The following is a 20037-nucleotide window of genomic DNA, read 5'->3' as shown; positions in this document are numbered from 1 at the left end:
TGAAAACATGCTCAAAGTCACTAATCATCCGAGAGATGCAAATCAAAACAACAATGAGGTACCATCTCACACCTGTCAGACTGGCTATCATCAACAAATCAACAAACGACAGGTGCTGGAGAGGATGTGGAGAAAAAGGAACACTTGTGCACTGCTGGTGGGAATGCAGACTGGTGCAGCCACTATGGAAGACAGTATGGAGTTTCCTCAAAAAACTGAAAATGGAACTCCCATTTGACCCTGTGATCCCACTTACAGGAATATATCCCAAGAAACCAGAAACACCAATCAGAAAGGATATATGCACCCCTATGTTCATAGCAGCACAATTCACCATAGCTAAGATCTGGAAACAGCCTAAGTGCCCATCAGTAGATGAATGGATTAGAAAGCTGTGGTACATCTACACGATGGAATACTTTGCTGCTCTAAAAAGGAAGGAACTCTTACCATTTGCAACAGCATGGATGGAACTGGAGAGCATTATCCTAAGTGAAATAAGCCAGTCAATGAAGGAAAAATACCACATGATCTCACTCATTCATGGATAATAGAGACCATTATAAACTTTTGAACAATAATAGATACAGAGGCAGAGCTGCCTCAAACAGATTGTCAAACTGCAGCGGGAAGGCCGGGGAGGTTTGGGGGACAGGAGGTAGCGGGGTAAGAGATCAACCAAAGGACTCGTATGCATGCATATAAGCATAACCAATGGACATAAGACACTGGGGAATAGGGAAGGCTAGGGCACTGTCTAGGGCGGGGGGGGGGGGAAATGGACACATATGTAATACCCTTTGTATTACTTTAAGCATTAAAAACAAACAAACAAACAAACAAAAAACCACATCCATCTCACAAATTTGGCAAGGCTGAGAAAAGCTACTTATAAAATAATCAGTAGTACTTGCTGTTGGACTGGAATCTTAACCATATTCTCTAGTTTATCCTAGAAGTTGCTACTTAAGTTTTTATTCATAAGTGATTATAATAAATTGTTTTTCACTTGATAATCGTCATCCCTGGAAGTAAGGACAAAAGGCTACCATCTTCCCCAGCTAGTTCTTCCATAACCTGGGCTTTTGATGGGTTCCTTTCCAGTACTGGCATTCAGATCACCTGCATTTTTTTTTATCAGCCACACACATTCTATTGATTCTGATTCAGAATCAAAAGACTTACTAATTGTGTTTGATGTATCCATATAGAGATATGTCAGTGAGATCCTTATAAAAGAGGAGGATCAGGATGGGGGAACTGAGTGTGGGAAGGACATTAATAACTACTCACCTGCACCGAGATTAGCAGCCCCTGCACCCCAACCAGAGACCTAGTGCCTTGTGGCCAGGATAGAAAACAGCAACTTTCTGTTGTTTGGCATGTGAAGGAAAGTTTTATTGGATTGGGCTCTTTCTTTACATTTAGTTCTCTATCCTGAAGTATTCCATAAGAACATCACAGAGAATGTTGCAGAGGGCCCCTCCAGATTGAGGAAAACCTAATGCTTTTCTCTGAGATTTAAGTTTGTGTCTTTTCAGCTGCTTATTTGTAAACACTGTTTTGCTGGCATTAGCATTTTGGGGTATAGATATAGTATGGCTAATTTGTTTCTCAAGGTAGGAAAGCTTTTCAGCATCTAATCCTGGCAGTCCCTCTATGGAAAAAGAAGCCTTCTGAAGTTATCAGCCAGTTCCAAAGAGTGATAGATGGGGTGGGATGGGATTGCTGAGACATTGGCTATGGTTGAGGAAGATGTTTGCATCCACGCAACAGAAAGAGTTTTTGGGCAGAGATGGTTTTAAATGGCCACTTGGGTAGGGTTTCTTATGGCGAAAACCTTTAAGTAGGTTTAGGACCCAGGGAGTTAGCAAGTGGGCAGTTCTGCCAATGAAAGGGTAGCTTTGTAGGTACAGGACTTGTAGCCCATGTTTAGTGGTTGTGTCTTCCCCCAGGAGTTGTTTGTATATAATCTTGCTATATGTCCTTAAAAATGATCCTTTAGTTTAAGGGAACTATGTTCTAGGCATGTAATTTCAGGTATACTCATTTAAATGGAAATACTTTTGTCCCTTGCTGTGGCATTAAAAATCTCTCTTTTGGCTTGACAGTTTTGCATCTGAATAGTTATTTAACATATTAGAGTTTCACATATAAGTGCCTTTAAAAAAATTATTAAATTGGTAAATGAAAATAAAAACTGACATTCTTCCCCATATTTTAGCATTGTCTTTCTCCTTGTTCTCTTGCTTGAGGAGGAGGTTATTTTTCCTAGCTAGTTATTCTCCCCTTGTCCTCTTGGTTCCTAAGCAGTCCTGGCTTCTCCCCAGCCATGCTCAAGGAAAATAAGGGAGCAATTTTGGGGGGAAAAAAATTGAGTCCATGAAGTGTTAGCTGAGTTCTCCACATCATTGTCACATTATTGCATTAGTAGTAAAAATGACATGTTTTCTTTCCAAGCCCCGGATAATGTAGGATCAAGATGGGAGAACTGAGTGTGGGAAGGACATTAATAACTACTCACCTACACTGAGATTAGCAGCCCCTGCACCCCAACCAGAGACCTAGTGCCTTGTGGCCAGGATAGAAAACAGCAACTTCCTGAATCAAACTGTATTACAAAAAGCACCGTAATCTTGTAAATAACCAGATATTCACAGCAGTGCTATAAACAGCAGACTTCATTTTTCCCTTGCTCCATTATAGGGAAACTAGAGGCCTGGTGCACAACATTTGTCCAACTGTTGGCTTAGTCCCGAGTGGTCCTTACTGCTGCCGCGGAGGTGGGAGAGGCTCCAGCCACCGCCGCTGCACTCACCAGCAGTGAGCCCAGCTTCTGGCTGAGCGGTGCTCCCCCTGTGGGAGCGCACTGACCACCAGGGGGCAGCTCCTGCATTGAGCATCTGCCCCCTGATGGTCAGTGCACATCATAGTGACTGGTCTTTCCACCGTTTGGTCGATTTGCATATTAGCCTTTTATCATATAGGATAATACTGTCCTAGGTCCAAATTCATTGGTGGAGTAGATAAGGGTGGAGGGGGACAGTTGAGATGCAGTATTAGACCTTTTAACTAGGTGGACCAGGGACTGGGGAGGCAACTTGGTTGACAGCAGGGCTTCAACCCAACCAGAAAGTGGTGGTGTCCAAGGAATAGTGTAAAGCGGTGATGGTGAACCTATGACAAACGTGTCAGAGGTGACAAGCAAACTCATTTTTTTGGTTGATTTTTCTTTGTTAAATGGCATTTAAATATATTAAATAAATATCAAAAATGTAAGTCTTTGTTTTACTATGGTTGCAAATATCAAAAAATTTCTATATGTGACATGGCACCAAAGTTAGGCTTTTTCAAAATGCTGAAAACGCCGAGCTCAAAAAGTTCGCCATCACTGGTGTAAACTCTGGTTGTTGTTCAGGCAGAAGGTTGACAAATGTGCAAGTTTCAGAGAATAGGTAGAACCCAGCAATATGAGTCTTAGGCTGGTACTAGTTGCCATTTAAAATGTTGGTGTATGATTATGGGAACTCTGGCCCAGAGATAGGGTTCCGGGGGCAGTACTTGACTCTCTCGGATGGAGGCCTAGCTGGAGTTAGAAGCTCAGGCTTCACAGGAGTTTAGGTTACCAGTTCAGGAACTTGGAAAGAATCTACACTAATAAAAGAGAAAGATGCAAATTGACCATACCTTCACGATGCCCACCAGCCAATCAGGAGTGAGTATGTAAATTAACCTCATTGCCTCCATGGAGACTGACAGCAGGAAGGAGGCAGCTCCCAGCACTGCACAGCCTGCTTGGCCATCTCCACGGTGACCCGGGAGCAGGCAAACACGCCCACAGGCAGCTCCCAGCACGGCCTGCTTGGCCATCGCCATGGCGACCCGGGAGCAGGTAAGCGCCCCACAGGCAGCTCCCAGGAAGGCAGCTCCCAGCACGGCCTGCTTGGCCGTCGCCAGGGTGACCGGGGAGCAGGCAAGCCCGGCCCGCAGGCAGCACCCAGCACGGCCTGCTTGGCAGTCGCTGCGGTGTGGAGTATGCAGGCCCTGCAGAGAGCAGAGAACCACAGGGAGCGGGCCTAAGCCATCAGTAGGACATCCCCTGAGGGCTCCCAGATTGGAGAGGGTGCAGGTCAGGCTGAAGGACACACACACACACACACACACACACACACACACACACACCCCTGCATGAATTTCGTGCACTGGGCCTCTAGTCTAGTAATAATTTTAAAATGACATATCTCCTTCAAGCTCTGGAACATAGACCAAAGCAAATGACTAGTTATCCAGTTGATGGGATGGGAAGGGCCAGGAGGAAAGGGAGAACAGAGAATAGGTTCAGGGTCTGGCACATAGGTGGAGGAGTACAGTTGTTGCCGCTATGGCCTCATGTTCAAGTTTGGAATGACAGAGAATGTAGCTTAATTCTAAAGTCCACCAGAATAGGGGAGGTGGGCAGCTGATCTGCCAGGATAGGATTACAGAGTAGTTTGTTTTTTATCCTCACCTGAGGATATGCCTCCTATTGATTCTAAGAGAGAGAGGAAAGGAAAGAAAGAGAAACATTGATGTGAGAAAGAATTATTGGTTAGCTGCCTCCTGTATGTGCCATGACCAGAATCGAATCCACAACCTTTTGGTATATGGATGACACTGAAGTGCATCCAGCATGACCAGTGGTGAACTTGAGGAGAGGCGGTGAAAGATTAAAGAAAACAGACAAGAGAATATAGTTGGGGCCAAGTGGCTCACTATGCCTAGGTGAGCAAACAGTGACACAGCCTGTAAGCCAAGTCTTTATTTTATAGTCAGATCACACAAAGCAAAACAAGGGAGTGGTCAAGATGTTTACAATGTTCTTGTGACTTTCAAATCTACTTAATTACATGCACCTGAGAACTCTATCAAGCTTTGTTTTAGCAGCACTTGCTGCACCTCTTCCAGCCCACATCCCTCAGCTACCTAGGACTTACAGGGTTGGACTATAAGGTCAAGCTTACAACCATAGCCTTTGGCTAAAATTGTGCTGGGAGGGCTTTGCCCTCCAAGCTGGGACTTGTATGTAACTTTGCCACAAGAGGATGGTGCCCTCTCATCAGTCCGAGGCTTGAACCTCTCTAAATGCTGTATCAGCTCTCCACATGACACTCTGACCAACTGAGCCACCTGGCCAGGGCAGATTACAGAGTTTTATAACCAGTAGGCTCTTTTCTTCCTCTTTCTTCCCCTTCATCTTTTCATTCAGTTGACTTTTACTAAGTATCTGGTCCTAAAACCTGATTTCTATCCCTGTTCTCAAGGAGTTCACACAGATGTTTTTTTCTTTTAAAATAAACTTTTAATTTTAGAATACTTTTAGATTTACAGAAATATTGCAAAGATAGTACAGAGACGCCCCATAGACCCTACACCTAGTTTCCCCTATTGTTAACATCTTACATTAGCATGGTACATTCATTACTGTTCATGGACCATCACAGATACATCATTATCAACTAAATCTGTAATTTATTTTGATTTCCCTAGTTTTTACCTAATGTCCTTTTTCTGTTCTGACATCCTGTCTTGGGTACCATTACATTTAGTCGTCTTTCTCTTAAGTTTCTTCTTGTCTATGACAATTTGTTAGATTTTCCTTGTTTTTGATAACTTAGACAGTTTTGAGGAGTACTGGTTAGACATTCTGTGGGAGGAAGACCACAGAAGTAAAGTACTTTTCTCATTAAATCATATCAAGGGTATGTACTGTCAACATGACTTATCTCTCATGATGTTGACCATAATCACGTAGCTGTGCTACTGTTTGCCAGATTTCTCCACCTTAATGTCCCCCCTCCCTCCGACCCTGGATCGCACCATTGTATAGTATACTATGCTCTTTGGAAGAATGTTGCTATGTGCACTCCACATTTAAGGAGTAGGAGTTATGCTCTATCTCCTTGAGAGCAGAATATTTACATAAATTATTTAAAACTAGAGGCCCAGTGCATGAATTTGTGCACCAGTGGGGTCCCTTGGCCTGGCCTCCAGGATTGGGCTGAAACTGGCTCTCTGACATCCCCTGAGGGGTCCTGGATTGTGAAAGGGCACAGGCCAGGCTGAGGGACCCCACCAATGTACGATCGGGGCCAGGGAGAGACACGGGAGGTTGGCCAGCCGGGGAGGGACCACAGGAGGGCTCCAGGGTGTGTCTGGCTCATCCCGCTCGGTCCTGATTGGCCAGACCCCAGCAGCAAGCTAACCTACTGGTCGGAGCATCTGCCCCCTGGTGGTCAGTGCACGTCATAGCGACTAATCGACTGGTCAACTGTCTACCCCCTGGTGGTTGGTACACATCATAGTGAGAAGTTGAGCAGACTTAGCATATCATTAGCATATTAAACTTTAATTGGTTGAATGGATGACCAGACACTTAGCATATTAGGCTTTTATTATATAGGATTCTTCTTCAAAGGAGATTTGTCTCTTCTCCTATATTTATTCACTCGTTTACATCGCTATGGACTCACATATTTCATACTTTCAGTTATAATTCCGCTTTGACCATTGGGAGCTCTTTCATTTAACTTCTGTGTCTGTTCGACATACTCCCATAATTGTAGGAGGTTGGTTTTTTTTTGTTTTGTTTTGTTTTTAGCACTTCCTCATTTTCTGATACTACAAGATATTCCAGGCTCATCATATGGATTTCCTGCCCCAGTACTAGAATCAGTCATTTCCCCAAGGAGCCTTGGTTCCTTTTATTGGAGAGTGGTATTAGAAACCAAGATTTGGATGTTAGGTGTGCTCATTGATACGGGGGATTCCTTGCTTCTTGGCCTTCTCAGCTGAAAGAGTAAGGAAATATGTGTGTATACTAAACTATGTGTATACACATGTCTGTAAATATTTCAATGTATAACCATATGTGTCTGAGTTAAACATGGTTTTGTACTAATGTCTCCAACCAATCCATTACCACATGAATCATTCTCACATAATACTGCTTATCTATAAACATCTACTCCAACAGTGAGAAATTTGGCTCCCACTATCTGCCATCCATTTACTTAGTTCTTCAATGCTAGTGTACATGCATTGCAGTATCAAAATTGTTAGTCCATACCCCCATGGGAAACAACTTCATCCACCAGAGTGCAATCCTTATGTCATTTCCTTTGCTTTTAGTCTTATAGGCTTCATTTCTTTCCTTCAGTGAGGTTGTTTCATACATTTGTAATATATAGCTAGGTTGTTTTAATACAATACATTAAATGCTTTGAGAGAGATTAACACTGGGGAATACTGAGGTGGAACAACCAATCCAGTTGGAGGATAGAGTAGGGAAGGAAAGTGTCTTAGAGCAGCAGTTATCAACCTTTTGGACCTCACCGACCACCAGTGGTCTGCGGACCACCGGTTGGTGACTGCAGCTCCAAAGGTTTCCTTAAACCAGTGGTCACCAAACTTTTGGACCTCACAGACCAACAGTGGTCTGCGGGACACCGGTTGGCAACTTCTGTCTTAGAGGAACCTCACTGTGGCCTGTTATATATCTTAAAGCAGCTCTTAAAGTATGATCTGTTGACCACAAGTATTAGCATCATCTGGGAAACTTAAATATAAATTTTTGGGCTTCACTACAGAATAAATATTGGGGCTCAGCAATTTGTTTTTTTTTATTATTTTTATTTAATTTTTTTATTTCTTAAAGTATTACAAAGAGTAGTACACATGTCTCCTTTTTTCACCCCCTTGACATTCCCTCGGCCTCCCCCACCCCCCAGTGTATTGTGTCCATTGGTTATTTTTATATGCATGCATTCAAGTCCTTCGGTTGATTTCTTACCCCCCCCCTCAGCCTTCCCACTGTAGTTTGACAGTCTGCTCAATGCTGCTCTGCCTCTGTATCCATTTTTGTTCATCAGTCTATAATGGTCCTTATTATCCATAAATGAGTGATATCATGTGGTATTTTTCTTGGATTCCCAGGGGCTGTCTCAGCCTCACAGGGGCCGTCTCAGCTTCACAGGGGCCGTTTCAACCTCACTGGGTCCGTCTCAACCTCACCGGGGCCTACGCAACCTCACCGGGCCGTCCCGGCCTCACGGGGGCCGTCTCAGGAACACGAAATTTGGCATTCTGTCCTTTGTTTGGCAGCTCCTTGCTGGACAAAATCTCCAGGCGTTCCTGGTGGCTGAATATCTGGTATGCTTGCTTGGATTTCGTTTCCTACCAAGTGCACAGACTGCCTATCTGCCGTCTCCCATTGTCCCATGTGAGACTGGATCTGGTGGACCTGCCTGTGCATTTACTGGTACAGCGGTTCCACATTGCCGGCCCAGCCGGGTCCGGCTCCGGCTTCCTCCGAACCTGATTCTACTTCTTGAGTGTGTCCCTTAAGTATGCGAGGAGTTGTAATCTGCAGTCTGCTGGGCTGGGCTGCAAAAAACGCTGGTGGTTCCCTTTGTGCCACTGGCACAGCTTGGGTGGGGATGTAAATTGAGTAGGGCGGGGTCCCTGGGAATCACCAGGGCAGAGCAAGGGGCAGTGGCGTCTCCGCGACTCCTTGCCTCTCTGCTGGCAAGCAGCTCCGCGAGACAGCCACTCTCGCTCTCCAGCCTGTTGCAAGGCCATCCCGCCCCTCCCCGTAAGGGTCTGGGACCTCAGAATCCTGCCCCAAACAAGTTCAGTGGACTCGAGAGTCTGCAGCCCCTTCCGATTGAAAAAAAATGCGCATCCAGTTGCAGCCTGCCTGGCGTGCGACTCCGTACCTCCATTTTTGGAGCCTCTGTATAACCTACTCAGTCTCAATGCTCTTCTTTCTTTCCTTCCAGCTGTAGAGCGTCCATTGGGCCAGTTTTCCCATGGTTCTGAATGATAGCTGTTTGTCTTATAGTTGGTAGTCTTGATGTTGTTGTGGGAGGCAGCACGCACAGGTCTTTACTTTACGCCGCCATCTTGGTTCCTCAGCAATCTGTTTTTTTTTTTTAACAACTCCACCAAGAGATTCTGCAGAACATTGAGAAATTGCTCTTAAAGAATGAGTTCAGTGAGATTAGCTTGGTGAAAGGAGAGGATTGCATTCCAGGAAGAGGAAGTTGCTGTGAGCCTAAGCTTAGCGAACACAAAGCAGCATGATGATCATAAAGGGTTAAAATAAAATGTTTGAAGCAGGAAGTAACAGGAGAGGTCAGCAGTTTCTGGCTCTACCAGGAAGGGTTTGGAATGCCAAGCTAATAAGCTTAAACTTCATTCTGTAGGCCACAAGAAGCCACTGAGGAACTGACAGGCTGAGTTCTAAAGCAACTGCACCTTTTTACATTCCCACCAACAAAGTTATGAGAATTCCAATTTTTCCACACCTGGTATTTTTTTTTCTTCACTTTTTGATTATAGCATCCTAATGGGTATGACATGGTATCTCATTGTGGTTTTGGTATCGTGTCATTTACCTGATGACTAATGATGTTGAGCTTCTTTTTGTGTATTTATTGGCCATCTGGATATCTTCTTTAGAGAAATGTCTATTCAGATTCTTTGCTCATTTTTAATTGGTTATTTTTTAATTATTGAGTTGTAAGAGTTCTATATATATTCTAGGTACAAATCCTTTATCAGATATACGATTCTCTCCCATTCCTTGGGTTGTTTTTTTACTTTCTTTTTAAAAAATATTTTAAATTAAAATATATTTTTATTGGTTTCAGAGAGGAAGAGAGATAGAAACATCAGTGGTAAGAGAGAATCATTGATCAGCTGCCTCCTGCATGCCCCACAGTGGGGATCGAGCCTACAACTTCTGCATGTGCTCTGACTAGGAATTGAACGTGACCTCCTCCTGGTTCATAGGTCGACACTCAACCACTGAGCCACGCCGGCCAGCTGTTTTTCTACTTTCATGTTGGTACCCTTTGAAGCACAAAAGTTTTTAATGTAATTAAGCCCACTTTATTTTTTCCTTTTCCTTCCCGCCCCTCCCCTCCCTTCCCCTTCCCTTTCCCTTCCCTGCCTTCTTTTTTTTTTCTCAATCCTCCACCATCACCCCAAAACTCCCCACCAGAGCTGTCTGCCTGCTCTCTATTTATAAAGTTGTCTCTATTTTGCTTGGTAGTTCAGTTTGATCATTAAATTCCACATATGAATAAAAACATATGGCTCTTATCTTTCTCTGACTGGCTTATTTCACTTAGCATAATGTTCTCCAGGTCCATCCATACTGTCTCAAAGGGTAATATTTTCTTCTTTTTTTACTGCTGAGTAGTATTCCATTATGTAAATGTGCCATAGCTGTTTTATCCATTCATCTACTGATGGACACTTGGGCTGTTTCCAAATCTTGGCTGTTGTAAATAATGCTGCAATAAACATAGGGGTTCCCTAACCTGTTTGGCTCGGCAGATACAGCGTCAGCCTGCGGACTCAAGGGTCCCAGGTTCGATTCCGGTCAAGGGCATGTACCTTAGTTGTGGGCACATCCCCAGTGGGGAGTGTGCAGGAGGCAGCTGATCGATGTTTCTCTCTCATCGATGTTTCTAACTCTCTATCCCTCTCCCTTACTCTCTGTAAAAAAATCAATAAAATATATTATAAATAAATAAATAAATAAATAAACATAGGGGTGCATATGTTATTTATAATTAGTGTTTCAGGTTTCTTTGGATAAATTCCCAGAAGTGGAATTGCTGGGACATAAGGCAGTTCCATTTTTAATTTTAAAAAAATTTAATGTTTTTTAATTGATTTTAGACAGAGGAAGGGAGAGGGAGAGAGAGACAGAAACATCGATCAACTGCCTCATGCACACCCCCTACTGGGGATTGAACCCACAACCTGGGCTTGTGCCTGGACGGGGAATCCAACTGGCGACCTTCTGGTACATGGGTCAACGCTCAACCACTGAGCCACATCGCTGGGCCATTTTTAATTTTTTGAGGTAACTCCATACTGCTTTCTACACCAATCTGCATTCCCACCATCAGTGCACAAGGGTTCCCTTTTCTCCACATCCTGGCCAACACTTGTTTATTGATTTGTTTATGATAGTTATTCTGACAGGTGTGAGTTGGTATCTCATTGTGGTGTGAGTTGATATCTCATTGTGGTTTTAATTTGCATTTTTCTGATGATTAGTGACTCAGCATCTTTTCATATGTCATTGGCCATCTGTATGTCCTCTTTGGAGAAGTGTCTAAGGTTCTTTGCCCATTTTTTAAATTGGTTTTTTTTGGTATTGAGTTTTATAAGTTCTTTATAAATTTTGGATATTAACCCCTTATCAGATGTATCGGTGAATATGTTCTTCCATTCAGTGGGTTGTCTTTTCTGTGCCTGTATTTTCTTCTAATAGTTTTGTAGGCTAAGTTCTTATATTTAGGTCTTTGAGTCATTTCTAATTAATTATTTGTATAGTGTGAGGTAGGGGACCTATTCCATTCGTTTTCACACGGATATCAAGTTCATTTATTTTTGTTATCTTTTTGTTGTTAATCCTTACTCTAGGACAGTGGTTGGCAAACTGCGGCTCGCGAGCCACATGCGGCTCTTTGGCCCCTTGAGTGTGGGTGGCTCTTCCACAAAATACCACATGTGGGCATGCATGTACAATGCGATTGAAACTTCGTGGCCCATGCGCAGAAGTCGGTATTTTGTGGAAGAGCCACACTCAAGGGGCCAAAGAGCCGCATGTGGCTCGTGAACTGCAGTTTGCCGACCACTGCTGTAGGATATTCCATTAATACTTAGAGTGGAAGGGAAGATGGAAGAGGATGGGAGAGAGGGAGGGAGGGAGAGAGAAACATCAATGTGAGAGAGACACATAGATTGGTTGCCTTCCACATGTGTCCCTACCAGGCCAGTTATTGAACTTGCAACCTAGGTACCTGTTCTTGACTGGGAATTGAACCCATGACCCTTTGGTGCATGGGCTATTGCTCTTTCCATTGTGAAACACTGGCCAGGGCATGGATATCCAGTTTAAATGACTGTTCTTTCCTCTGTGCATTGTTTTGGCATCTTTTTGAAAGCAAGTGACCATAAACCACTGAAAAATTTTAATCAGAGGAGTGACATGATTTCTTTTATATTTTAAGACAATATCACTGTATGCTATGTTGAGAATGTATTGGAGGAGTCAAGAGTGGATGTAGGGAGACCAATAGCAAGAAGCTGCAGTTATCCAGGCCAGAGATAATTTTGACTTAAACAACAGTAGTGGTAATGGAGACGTAGAGAAATACACAATTTATATATGGGAAATAAAGTTAATTGGACTAGGGACTGTCTGTCTAGGGAGGTTAAAAGAGGGGAGAGGTCAAGGATGATTTATATTTGGGTTGGAGTCAAGAACGATTTTCAGATTTCTAGCTTGTATAACTAAGTGGATAGTAGGTAGCATCATTTACTATCACACAAATGAAGAAGCATGTTTTTAGAGAGGACATAATGATTTTAATTTGAGGTTAATTGAATTTCAGGTGCCTATGTGACTTTCAAGTGGAGATGTCCAGAAGACAGTTGGAATATGGATCTAGATTAGAGCTTGGGGGCAAGACCTGGGTTGGAGAGTGATTGGGCAATCATGAGCACAAAGGTGGGAGTGGAAGCTCTAGGAGAGCCTGAGGAAAGTAAAAGGAGTGAGAAGAGGGCCCAGGACTGAACCATCTTGGAGGAAGAATAAGAGCGCAAGGATACAGAAGAAATGACCAGTGATTGGTGGTGCTTGTGGGGGTGAACCAGAAGGAATCTCTCAGAAGGGAAGTTTAAGGAGGGGAATGATCATTAGTGTCAAATGCATCATAGAGGTCTAGAAAAATAAGGCCTGAGAAGTGCCCATGTATTTTTCCATGCTCCCAAAATATAGGTTGGTTGGTTGATTTTACAAAAAATATCACTCCGTACTTCTTATGGGTGGCAAATTTTTTTTAATACTGTGGAACCAATAACCTTTGCACATACATTTCCCACAACTAGTGCCTGAAGGTGTTGCTGGCAGTGTCTGGTGGATATTTGCATCTTAACTAATGCCAGCTTTCATTGGCGTCTTCTGTGCTAATCTTTCCCATCCTGAATTGAGGATATTAAAAGCCCAAGTGCAGTTTCGATTCCAAAATGGACTCTAAATTATTCTTAGACTGAATGTTCAAACTGTTTCCTTTCTTTCTAATGTTAATATATATCTTTAATTTTTTAAATAGATATGTGAAAGAGGCCAAAGAAGCAACTAAGAATGGAGATCTGGAAGAAGCATTTAAACTTTTCAATTTAGCAAAGGACATTTTTCCCAATGAAAAAGTGATGAGCAGAATCCAAAAACTACAGGAAGCCTTGGAGGAGTTGGCAGATGGAGATGATGAATTCACAGATGTGTGCAACTCTGGCCTGCTGCTGTATCGAGAACTGCACAACCAACTATTTGAGCACCAGAAGGAAGGTGTAGCTTTCCTATATAGCCTATATAGGGATGGAAGAAAAGGTGGTATCTTGGCAGATGATATGGGATTAGGGAAGACTGTTCAAATCATTGCTTTCCTTTCTGGTATGTTTGATGCTTCACTTGTCAATCATGTGCTGCTGATCATGCCAACAAGTCTTATTAGCACATGGGTAAAAGAATTTGTCAAGTGGACTCCAGGAATGAGAGTCAAAACCTTTCATGGTCCTAGTAAGGATGAACGTGCCAGAAACCTCAGTCGGATTCAGCAAAGGAATGGTGTAATTATCACTACATACCAAATGTTAATAAATAATTGGCAGCAACTTTCAACCTTGAATGGCCAAGAGTTTGTGTGGGACTATGTCATACTTGATGAAGCACATAAAATAAAATCTTCATCTACTAAGTCAGCAATATGTGCTCGTGCTGTCCCTGCCAGTAATCGCATTCTCCTCACAGGGACCCCAATCCAGAATAATTTGCAAGAACTGTGGTCCCTGTTTGATTTTGCTTGTCAAGGGTCCCTGCTAGGAACATTAAAAACTTTTAAAATAGAGTATGAAAATCCTATTACTAGAGCAAGAGAGAAGGATGCTACTGCAGGGGAAAAAGCCTTGGGACTGAAAATATCTGAAAACCTAATGGCAATCATAAAACCCTATTTTCTCAGGAGGACTAAAGAAGAGGTACAGAAGAAAAAGTCAAGCAACTCAGAGGTCAGACTTAGTGAAAAGAATCTAGATGTTAATGCCAGTTATGAAATGCCTTCCCTTTCCAGGAAAAATGATTTAATTATTTGGATACGCCTTGTACCTTTACAAGAAGAAATATACAGGAAATTCGTGTCTCTAGATCATATCAAGGAGTTGTTAATGGAGACACGCTCACCTTTGGCTGAGCTAGGTGTCTTAAAGAAGCTGTGTGATCATCCTAGGCTGCTCTCTGCAAGGGCTTGTCATTTGCTGAATCTAGGGGCTGTCAGATTTTCTGCTCAAGATGAAAATGAAGGGGAAGATTCCTCAGATATGGACCATATTCATATTGACCAAATAACTGATGATACACTGATGAAAGAATCTGGAAAAATGATATTTCTAATGGACCTTCTTAACAGACTGCGAGATGAGGGGCATCAGACTCTGGTGTTTTCCCAGTCAAGACAAATTCTAAACATCATTGAACGCCTTCTAAAGAATAAGCACTTTAAGATATTGCGAATCGATGGAACAATTACTCATCTTGTGGAACGAGAAAAAAGAATTAACTTATTCCAGCAGAATAAAGATTACTCTGTCTTTCTGCTTACCACTCAAGTAGGTGGTGTTGGCTTAACATTAACTGCAGCAACCAGAGTGGTCATTTATGACCCTAGCTGGAATCCTGCAACTGATGCTCAAGCTGTGGATAGAGTTCACAGAATTGGACAAAAAGAAAATGTTGTGGTTTATAGGTTAATCACTTGTGGAACTGTAGAGGAAAAAATATACAGAAGACAGGTTTTCAAGGAGTCATTAGTAAGACAAACTACTGGTGATAAGAAGAACCCTTTCCGATACTTTAGTAAACAGGAATTAAGAGAGCTCTTCACAATCGAGGATTTTCAGAACTCTGTAACCCAGTTGCAGCTTCAGTCTTTGCATGCTGCTCAGAGGAGATCTGATAAGAAACTAGATGAACATATTGCCTACCTGCACACTTTGGGGATAGCTGGAATCTCAGACCATGATTTGATGTACACACATGATCTATCTGTTAAAGAAGAGCTTGATGTGATAGAAGAATCTCACTATATTCAACAAAGGGTTCAGAAAGCTCAATTCCTTGTTGAATCTGAGTCTCAAAATACAGAGCTCTTAATGGAAAGACAAAGAAGTAGAAATGAGAGGATCTGGCTGAGAGAACCTGTATTTCCTTCTCAAACAAAGGAGAAATGCCCGGAAGTGAATAAACCACAGCCTCAGCCCTCATCTTTTCTAACTACTCGTTATACCCAGGAAGAAGAAATCAGTTCCCAAATGGCAAGTGTAATCATTGATGATCTGCCTGAAGAGAGTGAGAAATACTGTCTTTCCAGTGTAAAGACGAACGTTACCATTGTACAAGATGGTAGGCACCCACATGAAAGCACATTTGATGCTGACTTTATAGCTATGTTACCCAAGGGGTGTGGAAGTGTAGAAGAAATTTGGACAGACTCTTTATTGGGAATGGCTCTACAAAAAGAGGCACCACAAGAGGGGACTACACAGGAGGCACTGCAAGAGAACCCTCTGCAAAGTTTTAATTATTTACTTAGCAAATCTGTCAGAGCTGATCATGGGCCAAATATAGATGAACTAAAGGATGATGAGATTTTACACCAGTGTAATCCCTGGCCCACTAATCCTATAACAGATGAAAATAAAAATACAGAATCAGATGGATCTGTTATTAAAATAGCTGATGATGTCTTGTCAGCATCCCACAGTGCACTGCTGGATGCTCATGCAAATGAGGCGACGTTAGAAGAGGAACCTTTAGAATCTTCACCACAGTATGTGTGTGATTTCAATCTTTTCTTGGAAGACTCTGCAGACAATGGACAAAATCCTTCCAGTCAGTCTTTGGAGCATGTTGAGAAAGAAAATAGCTTGTGTGGCTCTGCAACTAATTCTGGAGCAGAGTTTGTGCATAGCAAAACAGGTCTCAGTATGGATCTTTCTGAGAAAGATGATGAGTCAGAAGTAGTAGTTAATTTGAGAGTCAGAAGTAAAACTAGAAGGATCGTTTCAGATGGTGAAGATGAACATGATACTGTTAAAGATACTTCAAGCACAAATCCATTCAGCACATCTCCCTTTCAGTTCTTATCTGTAAAACAGTTTGATGCTTCAACTCCCAAAAATGACATCAGTCCACCTGGAAGGTTCTTTTCACCTAAAATACCTGATAGTATAAATAAGTCTGTAAACTCTAGAAGATCCTTGGCTTCTAGGAGGTCTCTTATTAATGTGGTTTTGGACCATGTGGAGGATATGGAGGAAAAACTTGAATACAGCAGTGAAGCAAAGGTAGCTGAAGATTCTCTGGAGGAAAGAGCCGATGAAAGCAGTGGTGAAGCCTCAGAGGGTACAGAAGAGGAACCTTTCAGAGAGACATTGTCTTCAGAAAGTAAGTCCAGTTGGTTAAGTACACCTAAGTCTGGTGCTGAAGCTCAGGAGACCTCTCCTGGTGACCCTGGGCCTTTGTCTAGTGGACAGTTGGTTGATTCTCCTCAAGATAACGCAGTGGAGGCTGTGAATGACTATGAGACTCTTGTAATGCGTGGAAAAGAATTGAAAGAATGTGGGAAAATACAGGAGGCCTTAAACTGTTTAGTTAAAGCACTTGACATAAAAAGTGCAGATCCTGAAGTCATGCTCATGACTTTAAGTTTATATAAGCAACTTAATACAACTTGAGAATATAACCTGTTTATTGTATTTTAAAGCAAAACTAAATATGAGATAATATGTTATGATTGGGTTCTTTGGAATTATGGAACATTCAGGCTTCAGGTGAGAAAGATCTCAAAAGGCAAGTTTTTGTTTCTAGCTTTTTTACAAATTCTGCCTTTACCCCCTTCTCCTGCCCTCCCAGTACATATATTCTGGTATTCTTTTAGGCATACTCTATAAACTTCATAGAACTATATTATTTCTAGAAATATTTTTGTGAAATTATTCTGGCCATTTTAAATTTTATTCTGAAAATGATCACTTTTGTGTATCACAATACAGATAAGATTATTAAAGTTACTTTTCTCAAGTGTTTTCCATTCACTTTCTTTCCCTGCTATGATTCTGGCAAATGCATATACAAACTCCTTAGTTTAGGCAGGAGGTTGTCATTAGTATCCCAAACCTAAGATCTGCTATTTTATGCTCTCAGCTTACTATAGTAGGCTTCTTTGTCACTGGTACCCTACCCTAGAGTCACTTTGCCAACCACTTATCATTCTTCCCTCACCACCAGCTGTGTTCTGACATATACTAGTACTGAAAAGAAGTTTGGTTCCTTCTCAGGAACAAATGCAGTGTAGCATACTCTGCACTTGGTCACTGGGGCAGGAAAACTCAAATTTATCAAGTACCTACTGTATATTGGGTACTCTTCATAGGTTTCTTGTTTAATCTCTACCATAATCTTTGAGGTCAAGGGTGGCATTTCCATTTTTTAATTGAGGAAACTTAAGATGCTGCGAGGTTGTGACCTGCCCAAGATCACATAGTAAGGGGTGAAATGGATTTTTAACTGTGTGTTACCTAGTGAAAAGCCATATAATATACTGTATATCATAGTCACACTTCTGACACCGAATGTTTAGGAATTTTCACACCAAGCAGTTCTCCAATTCTCTGCAGACACCAATTGGGTGTCCTACCATTCAACTTAATTCTGACACTACTTGGAATTAGGATCAGACTCTACAGGTTTAAGGGCACATTCCCATAAAACTGCCCTCATTTCAGATGCATGTTGCTAGTATTGGGTCTTCATGTTATTCACATTTCTGTTCAACTTGGCTAAAAACTGAGGGTTTCCATGACTGCTCCTTTAGGTTCAATAATTTGCTCACAGAACTCAGAAAAACATTTTACTTATTATTACTTGTTTTTATAAAGAATACAACTCCAGAAGACATGTATGGGGCAAGGTATGGGGGTTGGAAAGGGTAAGTGAAGTGTCCATGCCCTCCAGGCACTGCCACACTCCCAGCACTTTGATGTGTTCACCAATCCTAAGCTTTAGGGTTTTTTATGGAGGCTTCATTACATAGGATTATTTAAATGATTGGCCATTGGTGAGTAACTCAATCTCTAGCTCCTCTCCCCATCCCAGAGGCCAGGAGAAGGGGCTACAACATCCAAACCTCTAATTTTGTTTTGGTCTTTTTAGTAACCAGTCCATATCTGAAGCTATTTAGGGCCCCCCAGCCACTAGTCATCTCATTAGCATACCAAAGATAACCTAGATTCAAAGGGTTTAGGAGCTGTGTTCCAGGCAGGAACCAGGGACGAAGACCACTTATTTTTTTAAAAATACGTTTATTGATTTCGGTGAGGAAGGGAGAGAGAGAGAGAAACATAAATGATGAGAGAGAATCATTGATTGGCTGCCTCCTGCACATCCCCTACTGAGGATTGAGCCTGCAACCCGGGCATGTGCCCTGACCTGGAATTGAATCGTGACCTCCTCATTCTTAGGTTGGCACTCAACCAGTGAGCCACACCGGCTAGGTGAACACTTATTTTTTATGTCACATACACACATATATAAAAGTTACTTATAAATTGTACGTATACAGCAAGTAGGGCACTCAGGGGGTGTACAAAAAAAAATATTTTTATAAGAAGGGAGGGGCAGGGGTATTAGCAAAAGGGAAAAAATGGATTTTTAGGTCAGGACATCATCATTTTGGGGGGAAGGGGAAGGAAAAGGGTTTTATTATAGACTAGAGGCCTGGTGCATAAAATTCGTGCACTGGGGGGGGGGGGGAGTGGTGGTGTCGCTCAGCCCAGCCTGCACCCTCTCCAATTTGGGATGCCTCGGGCCTAAACCGGCAGTCTAACATCCCTCTCACAGTACGGGACTGCTGAAGTGTGAGAGATGAAAGGAAATTAGTAAAATGTATATGAAAATAATATATAAATTTATTAATAAATAAACTAACAAAAGGATGTAACAACAGAGGCATGATATAAATACGACAAAAACATGATATGAAAACAAAAACATGATATAAAAACAAAAACATGATATAAAAACAGTGATGCAAACAATGACTGATAAAGTGATTCAACTTATTCTAATATCTCCCTGTACACCACATTAAGAGTGAAAACATTTTTAGAGTGCTTGACTAATTTCCCTTGTGATGAAGTATTTAGAACTTTAATGTCACATTCTCTTCAAACGGGCCTCCAGTCTGGCTCCCGCCTGGGGTCGGGGTCGGGGGCTGGCGCCAAGCACAGGAGAGGCCAGAGGAAGAACCCCAAACCCTTAGGGGACTGACCTTGAGCCCTGGATGGAAGGAGGCCAAAGGGCCAGAAGAGCCTGAGAAGAGGGAAATCCCAGGAGGAGGCACCTGGAAAGCGCAGTGAATTGCAGGAGAGGGTGGAACAGCCACACACTGGCAAACCCTGCCTGTCCCGGGTCAGTGACGCGGGCCCCAAGTGCTCCTGGGCTTTGCCTTGCATCGCGGAGTCACGCTGCCCGTGGGTCAGGCAAGCAAGGGCCACCCCAACCTGTGAAGTTTCGCACAGGTTGGGTTTGTCAGGCCCAGGGAAGGTGCCTTTGCTCTCTGCGCCGAGACAGTGGCCAAGGGGCCCTCAGGAGACATGTAGTGACTGAACCCAGGCCAGGCCAGAATCCTGCTTGCACTGAGAGGCAAGTAACTGGGCACCACGCCCCCAATGCATGGGGAGCACCAGCGGCCCCCTCTCTCCTGCCCTGGAAGGTGGGAGGCCTGGCGGGATTGACAGGTAAAACGCAGACACTGATGGGTCCCAGACCCCTTTTCTTTGCACACCCCCCCTACCCCCCATCATTCTGCGAGGCTAAGGTTCCTGAGCCCAGATCCAAGGACTGCAAAGGGAACAATT

General features: G+C 42.8%; 1 protein-coding gene across 1 annotated transcript in view; it reads left to right on the top strand.

Moving 5' to 3' along the window:
* ERCC6L (ERCC excision repair 6 like, spindle assembly checkpoint helicase) overlaps nucleotides 1–17192 on the top strand; it is a 60343-nt gene extending 43151 nt beyond the window's left edge. The window contains exon 2 of the mRNA XM_081080869.1: nucleotides 13176–17192. Within this exon, the coding sequence (XP_080936995.1) occupies nucleotides 13176–16854 (3679 nt within the window). The 3' untranslated portion in view covers nucleotides 16855–17192. The remainder of the gene's footprint in view (nucleotides 1–13175) is intronic.
* Nucleotides 17193–20037: the final 2845 nt, after the last annotated feature.

The sequence above is a fragment of the Myotis nattereri genome (assembly GCF_964212035.1).
Source record: "Myotis nattereri genome assembly, chromosome: X".
In the NCBI taxonomy this organism is placed as follows: domain Eukaryota; kingdom Metazoa; phylum Chordata; class Mammalia; order Chiroptera; family Vespertilionidae; genus Myotis; species Myotis nattereri.
The sequence above is the reverse complement of the archived record's forward strand: the minus strand, read 5'-3'. Positions and strand labels throughout refer to the sequence as shown.